This window comes from Aplidium turbinatum, chromosome 18 (assembly GCF_918807975.1).
Source record: "Aplidium turbinatum chromosome 18, kaAplTurb1.1, whole genome shotgun sequence".
NCBI lineage: Eukaryota > Metazoa > Chordata > Ascidiacea > Aplousobranchia > Polyclinidae > Aplidium > Aplidium turbinatum.
Window position 1 is genome coordinate 20,711,525 of NC_137489.1, and position 10,734 is coordinate 20,722,258.

Below are 10,734 nucleotides of genomic sequence, written 5' to 3' on the forward strand. Positions count from 1 at the left end.
TCTATCCTTAAATTTTTTAAGGTGTGCTAGCTGTCTCTTTGTAAATCATTTTCTTGTTTTACTTATTATTTATTTTTGCATTACTTCATTTCTCGTGCTGTGTGCATCGTGCAGCCTCATTTTGCCGCCCCCTTGCAGCCTGCCGCCCCTGGCGCAGAGCCAGAACCGACAAGTGGCTGCTACGTCACTGGCCTCCGGCTGCCGAGTCAGCTACGCTACGCGGCTGACTGACACAATGTCTTGGCCTCCCCCTAACAAACTTTCTAAATACCCCACTGATTGCTCCAACCCCCCTGACAGTCGTTAGGACATCCACAGACTTAGAATTCTTAAAAGAAATCAACAAACAACTAAGTTTAATTTTATAAAATAATTCAACCAAGAAAAGAGTCAAATCCTGGCGTATTTACTTGTCTGGCCTACCAGTAGTGTTTCCAACCCGGTTTTTTTTTTTTGCTATTTTTCGTTACCCGAAACCCAGGTTTTAAAATCAGGAAACCCGGGTTTTCAGACAGAATGTGAAAAAGATTTCTATTTAAAAAAGTTAAAATGGTTCAGTCAAACTGTACGCTATAGTCATACTGTTTACCTTCTGCTTTGTACTTATTTATTGCATTTAGCTATCTAGAAGCATATAACCGTTTCCTGCTACCTCCGCAATGCAGAATCACGTCGGACCAATATTACGATACAACTTTAAAGTCTTAAAAAAGTGCAGGAGGTCTCGCAGTTACAAAGGGTTATATCGTATACTTAGCATATTAGCTTCAGAGAATAAGACAAGCTCTGTTGCAAAAGTCTGCAAGGCAATGAAGATATTTAGAACATCCGCGGGGCGCAATGAAGACAACTTAGGCTACATCTCAAAATATTGCCTCATGCGGAAAAAAACTCTCTTTCTTGATCGCAAGACCCAGCGGAATAGGTTCTTCAAGATACTTTTCCATTGGCTAAAATAGTGGTCACGTTCATCCTGAATAAGATGGAAGACTTGGGCACAGAGATCAGTAGAAATCTACAAGAGAGATTGGAGAAACATGTCTAAGAAGTGGGAAAATGTGGAACTGATTTAACTATTCTAAGTCTCTCAGCTATCTGGACTCAGTTTAGACACAAAATCGGAAACCAAAAATTGCTTCTTCAGAAAATCTCTTTGGGAAAATATTCTATCCACATGGTCATATGGGAGAGGACCGAGAAAGTGTTGATGTTAAACTCATTAGAAAGTCAAAGGTCAGGATTTTTCTGAGGAGTTCGCTTCATTTCTGGAAAGTGAAAATAACGACTGCGAGGCCATTCTTCCACAGCAAAGAATGTGAAAAGCAATGTGTGTTTTCATATCCAAAAAAAGACCTGAAAATGTTAAAACAAATTGATCTTGCTTCGCTTACAGTCAAGTCATGTTATTGCAACCCGAAGGAACTTATTCATCCATAGGACTATCTGTCACAAAACTGAGAAACAGACTGAATGATAAAAGTCTCAACGCTTTGGTTTTCATGCATTTATATTATACAAATGACTTGAAAACGACGTGTTTTAGCGATAAACATTCAATTAAAGAGTATTTTTTGTTGTTTTTGTATATGTAATAGCAAATTTAATATCGAGACAAATTGCAGTTTATTCAAAGCCCGAAAAAATAGTTTTCTCGGGTTTCTGTTTTTGAACTACCCGAAACCTGGGTTTTAAAATTACGTCCAAAATTGGAAACACCACGTACCAAGCTTAGAAGCGCTTTCCAAAAGCTGCAACCACATCCAGATCTTGAGCATTTGGCTGTGAACAAACAAAGCAGAACTCGATCAACAGCATTGGCGGACAGCCAGTGAATTGCACACATCTACAAATCCAGACAACTCTCTTCGGTGAAAAGAGCATTATCAACACTCGGTTGAGAGGCTACCTATCACTTTTATAAGCAGAGTGCTGAGGCCAACTCGACAGAACATCAAGCAATCCAACAAAATCTTTTTCAACTTCATTGGGCATCCTTCGCTATTTCAGCAACTCCAGAAGTACAATACATCCTGCCAAAGATGGAGGCATAAACATAATAGGCAATTAGCCAGTTTAAATTCCAAACAAGTCGCATCGATAAAATCCGGCAATTTAGTGATAGTTGATAGCCTACCTAGTCCGTGCAACGATGCCAAGAAAGACTTAAACCACATGTGCCAAAAATAATTAGAGAGGAAAAAACCAAAATCAGAAATCAAGCAAATCGTCCATGCAAAATTATTATTACAAAGTATATCTATTAGTAATCAAGCGGGGTGGCTGCTTGACTAGAAGACCTTCCAGGTCACTTCGCAGCCACCCGTTGCAGTATCCACACATTCTATGTGATCGTTTGTATTATTTGACTTTGCTTTGAATGTGTGTATTTATACTCGCAACAAAATAAACGCCAATCATCAATCATCGTTATTGGAAAACTCCTGCTTGACAAAGAATACTCATCAAAAGTTAGACTTGAAACGTTTTCCGTTCTTGACAAAGACCATTCTCCGTTTTACTTTGCAGCACTAAAAGCAATATTCAATAAAACTCTTGATCCAGACATACTGTATGTCGCCAAAAGCATTCTATCTATGCCTTAAAACTACTTCGTTAGCCTGAAATTACTCCACGTTGATCAGCCAAATTCTTTTTTTTCTTCTATCTTCTATACAAATATCTCACCACATTTAGGGACTTATTCTGACAACAAACCAGCTCAGTGGCCGATTCGAGTTGTACAAATTTAACAATTTAGAGTTCCTATAATAAACATGTTATCATAATCTTTTTCAAGTGATACACACGCGGGCAGGTCACGTAGACTGCACTAGAGTAGGCGACATATGAGGGTCAACCTCACGCTAGAGTTGCCTCAAAAATTGTTTATATTCTTTGTTTTTTTTCAAGTTGGCAAACATCCTATCTGTGACGCAATTGCTGCCTAACGCTTTTCTCGGGTTGCCGAGCATACACTTTTGCATTAGTTTGCGTGAGAGTGTTACTCTTCATAGCATTTCTGTTGAATGAAAAGCTAATCGGCAATTTCCTTACCAGTGCACTTGTTGTTTTCCACAAAACAACAACACCCATAAAGAACACTGCGCTGACATGGAGAAATATTTCCAGTCACAGGCCAAACATTCTCGAATAGAGAAACGCATTGTGAAAGTGTTGTACAACAACTCAACGTAATAAAACGTTCAAACAACGTTTTTCACTTGATTCCCCAATAAATAGCCTAACTAGCGACTTCCTGTGATGGAACGTGGTTGTAGTCATTGCCCATGTCACTGGGAAAGAAGACGCTTTCCATTCATTGAAACAACGCAACGTTATTTCATGTTGTTTTTGAGAAGTTTTTCTTCTGTAGTGCCAGCTGCATTTTCTAAATTCTCGTATTGTGGTTTACTATATTTTATCACTATTTGGTGAGCAGTTGCAGCTTGATTCTGATGAATGCAAACATTCCTGTTACAGTATTTACAAACAGCGTACAGAAAAACACTTAGTAATTATCTACAATTTTATGTCCCAGAAATCACCGTTTTTGAGATTTGGTGAGGATTGATTACAAATTATATTTTTTGTTTCGGTCAGCAAGACCGGTCTTGCTGAAGGTGAGCAAGGACATGCTCCCTGTATAAAAGCAAACAACAAAAAGTTCTCATGATAAGTGTCAGAAAAGGAATAGCCCCCAGTTCCCGGAAGCCCTTAAATGGGCAGGGATGCGAAGAATCTCTGAGTTGACTAACAATGCTGTTAAAAATTCAGGAGTACAATATGGGAAGCCTTAATAGGAAGCTTTCGTTGTGGTTGTAATGAGGTGAGTGAAGAAGTGAGAATGAAGAAGGTAGAGGTTTGCTCTTTACAGAGATGGGCGTGAGCTTGATCTTCACGGTCATTTCTATTTGGGTGATTTTGGTCCAAGATCGCTTTTTTCTGAAAGTTTTGAAGACTTTCACGAATTGCGTTAGTTGAAGTTGTACGCAGAACAAGCATCGAATGCATCAAAATGCCTTGGGTTATATTTCAGAATATTTTTCTGCACATTTTTTAGGCGTAATAGGTTGTATACACAAAAACAGAAAAATGACACCTCCAAAATACATGTCAGACAATGTGATGAAGTTCTGTTAGAAGCAGTATTAGCCATGATACCAAACCGGAGTCATGATAAGTTTTCTTAAGCTAAGACCACACTTTTAAAGTAGTAATCAAATCTTAATTTGTTGCTTTTCCTCGCTGATCCCCCAACAGTAACTGGATCTGGCAGTTTCAAAATTATGTCTTCGGCAAAAATTATGCTTGGAACTAAAAATTAAAAATTAAAATATATAAATAATCTAATAAATCAAATAGTGTTAATACTATCTGAATCCTTAACAGCCTGTTTCACCTATACGGATCATTAGAAGTTTTTATTCAAATAGAATCTTCTGATGATCCGTATAGGTGAAACAGGCTGTTAAGGATTCAGATAGTAATAACTATATTTGATTTAATTCGCTTTGCTTTGCTTTTTTTGCTTAGCATTGAGCACTTTTTGTAGTATTAATAGTTTTCATTGTTTTAAATAATCTAATATAAGTGCTGGTTATCCACTACAAATTTAGAAAGAACAGATACTACATAGCCTATGTTTCAGTTATGGAAGGTAAGTTGATACGCCGTATCATATTACCTTCCACCTGCTGTATCAACTTACCTTACTAAAGAATTTGGGTCAAAACTTTTTTTTTTCTCTTGTAAGCTTATTATGGCAAAATCGTCATTTCCGTAGGGTGGCAATTGACTAGTAGACCGTATGGTCGTCTCGTTGTCTCCCTGTCAGTATGGGAACTTGTGTAACTTTTGCGTTGTGTATATTATTTGCATATTTCAAACATGTACTATGTTCCTGTTAGGCTGTTACTTACAAATAAAACATTGATTGATTGAAAACTGATGCTGCTCAGCTGAAACATGTGCTTTGCAAAACCAAACCTAAGTAGGATTAAAGGCTCATCTATGTACTAACAACTGACTATATTTTTATTTGAGTTAAACTTTTCTTCATTTGTCTACACCACACTAACACAGGGTTTCCCAAACTTTTTTGGGCTACGGACCACTATTTGTGAATCTGCTTATTCGCAGACCCCCTATAGCCTACAAAGGTAATAATGAATAAATCAGAATTTTGTTTATTTAAAAAACTAACAACACCAATGGGACGGATGGGATTGCATAAGTCATCAATTCTCGGAGTTATTTGTGAAAGGCAAACTCGTAAGTCAGGGTCCACGGAAAGTCTGGACTTATACTTTGTCCTCATGTTGGTAAAAGCTGAAAATGCTGTCTCACACATGTAGGTCGTGGGAAAAGACACTAAAATTTTAGTTGCCTTTTAACAATGGGTATTTCTCCACAACACTCAACCATAAAGATGCAATAGCTGTTTGATTGAAACTAAGCATTAAAGTTCAATTAGATGATAATTCGGCTAATTCTTCTTCTTCGCGTCCTGACAGATCAGCCTTTGTAACAACAAAAGGGTTTAAAATCCAGTCAAAATTCTCATATGTCTCTTTTAAAATGTAGGCTACCGTAACCTACTTCTTGAAATGTGCAAAAAGCAATTCCAAATGTTGTGTAACGTCAGAGAAAATCAATTCTGTATTAATTAAGGGTTTATTGGTAATGTAGTCACACAGAACAGGAAACACAATATGCACAACATTATCATTTATCCTTGTTTTCCGTATGTTGAGTTTAATTCTTTATGAATGCTGTTATTTTGTTTTGAGGAATACGAGAAATTTTCGTAAACAACTTTTTAACTGCAACGAAGGTAGCCTACAACAAGTAAGATTTACGATAGGCCTACTGGAGAGCAAAAGCTTTCGAAATCATTTAAGTTGTAAAGAACTGCGGCAATTGTCTTTGACAGGGTAGGCTACGTATAACTAGGGGGGGGACTTAGACCAAAAGTTCTGCTCTAACCCCCTGAAAATATGGAGAAACATGTAAAAACACCAACTATCTTACTTTTAACGCTTAAAAATAATGATGATGAACTGTTTTATTTTGATCAACGACGCACGAGTACAAAATAATTGACACGGCGAGAAGAACACAATAAACATAGCCAGGTCAGAGACTTTAAAGAACCGGCCTGCCACGCCCCGTGGAGGCGGGGAGCGGCGTGATTATGGGGTGGCGATGCACCCGGAAGGGAAGTCCACCAGCTTAGGTTGCGGGGGCCAGGCTGGGGAGTCTAGGTACCTGTGGAAGGAAAGTGTGGATCGAGAATTTTGTGCGACTCGTCCGCAAAAGTTAGAATGGCGGAACGGGCCAGGGAGACGGGCTTTGCTTTCTGCAAACGCAAAAAGGTCAGCTCACGACGGGCCGGGCGACAGAAGTTTTATAAAGCCAGGCAGCGCCCACGTCTCCATCACGTGACCGTAACACAGGTACGTTTAACTCCTATACCCGGTCTGCCCGTAGGCAGAGCGGATAAACTTTGGGGTCTCCCACGAGGAAGAGAAGCTTAGCTACAAGGACGATTTGAATACTCGTGGGAGACGAAAATTATATAAAATCTGGAGCAAAGGCTCAATTAATTGGTGTAAAAAAAAAGATGGTAAGTGGGAATATATTGTATGCTTTACCTACCGAAAAAGTGTTGACGTTGAACCAACGAGCACGGATGTGCACTGGCCAGACGTTGAGGCAGGTTCGCCCAGATGGGTCGGGGGGGACTAGCGATCGAAGCGTAGATATGACTAGGCTACATTACCAGGAAAAATATAGAATAGTGGGATGAAACTTTGGAGGTTGCATCGAGTTGATCGGGAAATCATGTTTATCGATGAGTTAAAAGCAACGCGAGGTTGATCCGAGCAGGAAAGAGCAGCATATCGGGAGAAGGTAGTGTGTGATAATCTAAAATATTGAAATATGAAAATACAGATCCAGTGTTGTTAATGATATTACGTCATTGATAGATGATATGAGTCCATTCACGATATGCAATATATACTTAATTCATATATTGCTATTTTATTTTATTGATGATGATTGTATCCTTCATTGAGCTGCAGCATGCTGATGCAACAACAATTGTTTACAGGTAAATTGATAATGAAACAATGGATTTAACATACTATGACGTCACACAATTACTGGTGGGTTTTGAGGTTTGCTGTCTTGCGCGCTCGGATGCTTACTGCAGAGCTTCTGTTGTTGGGGAATTGAGCTTCTGATCGCTGGAATCGTCTTTTCTATGACGTAGCCCCTCCACGAGTGAGCCCGGCGTTCCAAGCTTTCCAGACACGGAGAGAACCTTCGATTGAGAGGGAGGCCACTTTTCTAGCCACCTCTGCTACCCCACGAGCAGGAACACCCAAGGCCGCCAAAGCCCGAGAGCTTAACGGAGCATAGCTCCCGAGGGAGCCTACGACGAACGGAAGTGACAGGACGTCCCTGCAAGGGCGCTTCCTGTCTTCCAATATGTTTACACATAACTCGCCGTACTTGTCGTGTTTCCTGTCGGCGGCTTTTCGAAGGAAATCCGCGCCGTAATCGAACGGGCAAGTGACGTCACATACAACCGTGACACCGTCAGGGCGTTGCAGGACAATGTCAGGGTGCAGATCAGCACCGCCCGCTTCCACGTGTTGTGGAACCGTACTATCTATGGTAAGCAAGAGTTGCCATTCGGCAGGTACATGCTTCACGATCTCCCACAATACTGAATTGTGTCGTTCCGTGACAACAGGCATCATGGTAGGGCAGTGGTTCAATATATGAGGGAGAGTCTCTTCCGCTTTCCCACACGCAGGTTTATATGGGTGGCCATGGCTTGGTTTTGATTTCAAGGGAAGTAGGGTTAGGCGGGCTTTATAAGCAAATGCACGGTTCGCGTGATCCAGGAGCTCCGGTCGCCGAGTCCAAGAGTTCGAAAATCCGAACAGACAGTGGGCACTGACCGTCTTGCCTTGGTCAGGTTTGGATTCCCACTGTCTCCTCCACCACAAGTCATTGTGTTGGTGGAGGGTCGGAACCACTTTTTTTCTTAGGGGAGGGGTGATTTTGGAGCTCCCCGCGGTCAACTCGAGACCGCCATCCGGGCGTGCGGACCAACGTACATTTAGACGACGGGTAGCCGCCGGGACGCGGCCCCACAAGCTTTCGCCTGTTGGGCACGGTCGAGAATATAGGGGTTGAATATTAGAATATAGGGGCGTCTGTGACAAAACGGATTGCGGCTACAACCTTCCTGCTAAAGAAGACATCAAAGTACGTTGTATGGCATATGCGGACGACATCTGTCTCGTTTTGTTCCAATCGCGAGCAGATGATCTCCCTCTTATTTACTACTGATCCCTTCTCTTCCTAGGCTACGGTTCAACCCACGCAAGTGTGGCACCTTATCCTATAGGAAAGCGTCGGCGTCCCGTCTGCGGGTCGACCCGGAACCTTTCTCCCTAGCCGGGGAAGAAATCCGAGTCATCCCCAAAGGCGAAACGTACAAATATCTTGGCGCTCGAACCGGTTACGCCTCGGATGCGTCCCTTACCCAACCTTTCATCTCCACCCAATATCGCTAGTTTTGGGAATGGATAACGATGTGTCCCTGGCGTAACGTATTTTCCTGTACAATCTGTCTGTCTTGGTTCTTTCTGCTTGAATTGAATTTGCGTAATTGTCGAGTTCCATTGATGAAGTAAACGGTCCACCTAAGGATTTGAGAGCTGCAAGATCTTTGTGGCGTCTTTGTGTAAGTTAGTGCAATATTAGCGAACATTTTGTTTTCTGATATCGTTTTCTGCAAGTTATCTTGAAGTTTTCTCCACTCTAGCTGCAATTCGGGAATAAGGATGGTTTTTTTTGGTATAACTTTTGAAAGATCCAGAAGGCATACTTTCAATTAGATCTTGGGATTTATTTTTTACTTGTGATGCAGAGGCTGCTGGTAGTTCTCTGGCCCCTCTGCGAGATAGTTCATAGTTAATGAAGCCAACGCTTCTCTCAGAGTCAATGTTGTGGATAGGCACTTTTTCCAGTTTTTCCTCATCCATGTGGGCTAAGGATATATTTGCCTTTGGATTATGATCTCCGAATCCAAAAATTTTTCTTTTTGTCTCTGGAATGCTTCAGCGATAGCTGGAAGAAGAACTTGTAATATGATTTTAAGTTGTGCTTTGTATGTGGATGTCACTTGTGCAATGCTTGCACATATTTCTGGGCTGTAGGCTACTTTGTGGCATGAAAACGATCGGATGACACGAATTGGAATGCAAGGTTATCAAGATCAAATAGCTTTTCAGGATTTGTGTTGTTCAGATCCTCATAAAGTTGATGGAATACAGGTGTTAGTTTAGAGTATGTGGTAGTTTGGGACAGAGTAAGTGACAAAAAAGGTTCAATCAGATGTAAACCCAGAAGAGCTCCAATACAAAACATAACCTCTAAAAATTCGATGTCAAGGAAAGACCTAACAATGCATGCTAGCTGATTTAAAATATGACAAAATTTACGCAAAAATCAGCTACGTCTTCCATATGATACAATACAATAGCGCAGGACAAAGTCAAACGATTAAATCTTTCATCTTTGAGGCTTACTGATAGATTTTTTCTTGGGGCAATGTGAAGGTCAAAGTCTCTGGCTTTATTCCATGGTTCGTGATCAAAATCATGATTAATTAGCCTTGTTATGCAATTGAGAGCTTGTTCAGTGACACTTCTTGCTGATGAGGTTGCATTAACAAGAAAGTTTGCATAAATTTTGTCTCTTCCAATTGCGTGTTCCAAACTTGCACAGTGCTTACTTGTTTCACGATTGAACATCAAGCTTGGATGAACATTGCAGAAGACATAATCTGGTAGTTTTTTTGTTTGAAACTTTCCAGCCACTGTGTGGTCCACTTGAAAATTATGTGAAGTTTGATCAGTCAACACAAAGTCAATCTTTTCATATATATCTTTAGCCTCCACATCACTAGCCACAGAGAGGATCCGTAGTGTATTCATTTTCAAGTCTGCCAAATTAGCTCTGCTTTCTGAAACAATGGACAAGGTAGGCAGTGCTCTATATTTTCCATTTATTATTATTCCCTGTACAATGAAAGAACCAGCTCCTTGTTTTTTTGATCCGTCATTAGCATATGTAATGGCTGCATTATTCTCAGAAAACATAATTTCTTGAACAATGGAATCAAGAGCCATTGTTTCGACACCTTGCGCATCATCACTGGCTGTCTCCGCCCCACACCTACTGCTTATCTGCCAACTTTGGCTGGCATTGCTCCTGCTCATGTCCGTAGGGAAGAAGCCTCTTACAAACTGGCTCTACATGCGAGACTCGATCCTCAACACCTTCTCCGCAGTCACTCCCAAACAAATGGACCAGTCAGACCTCAACGCCTATCATCAAGGCGCCCATTCCATCGATACGCTATACAACTTGTGGATAAGAACTTCAGCTGCATGGAAACATGGGCCCAAGAATGGAACGAGCTGCCACATATCCCTCCCCAGTTTTCAGTTATGCCAGCACTCTCCATCCCTCCTGGAGCAGACCTCTCAAGAAAGGCATGGGTCACATTGAACAGGATCAGATGTGACGTTGGCTGTACTGGAGCTAATCTGTTTAGGTGGGGGTTGCATAATTCGCCGATATGTGTCTGCGGAGCGGTAGAACAAACAATGCAACACATACTCCACGAATGTTCCATCTTACGACCCC

General features: G+C 41.1%; 1 protein-coding gene across 1 annotated transcript in view; it reads right to left on the reverse strand.

Moving 5' to 3' along the window:
* LOC145787278 (uncharacterized) overlaps positions 1–10,214 on the reverse strand; it is a 47,288-nt gene extending 37,074 nt beyond the window's left edge. Inside the window, exons 1-2 of the mRNA XM_082598989.1 lie at positions 9,818–10,214; positions 8,909–9,070 (exon numbers count right to left, since the gene is read on the reverse strand). Coding sequence (XP_082455115.1) covers positions 8,909–9,070; positions 9,818–10,214 — 559 coding nt within the window. The remainder of the gene's footprint in view (positions 1–8,908; positions 9,071–9,817) is intronic.
* Between the last annotated feature and the right edge of the window lie 520 nt (positions 10,215–10,734).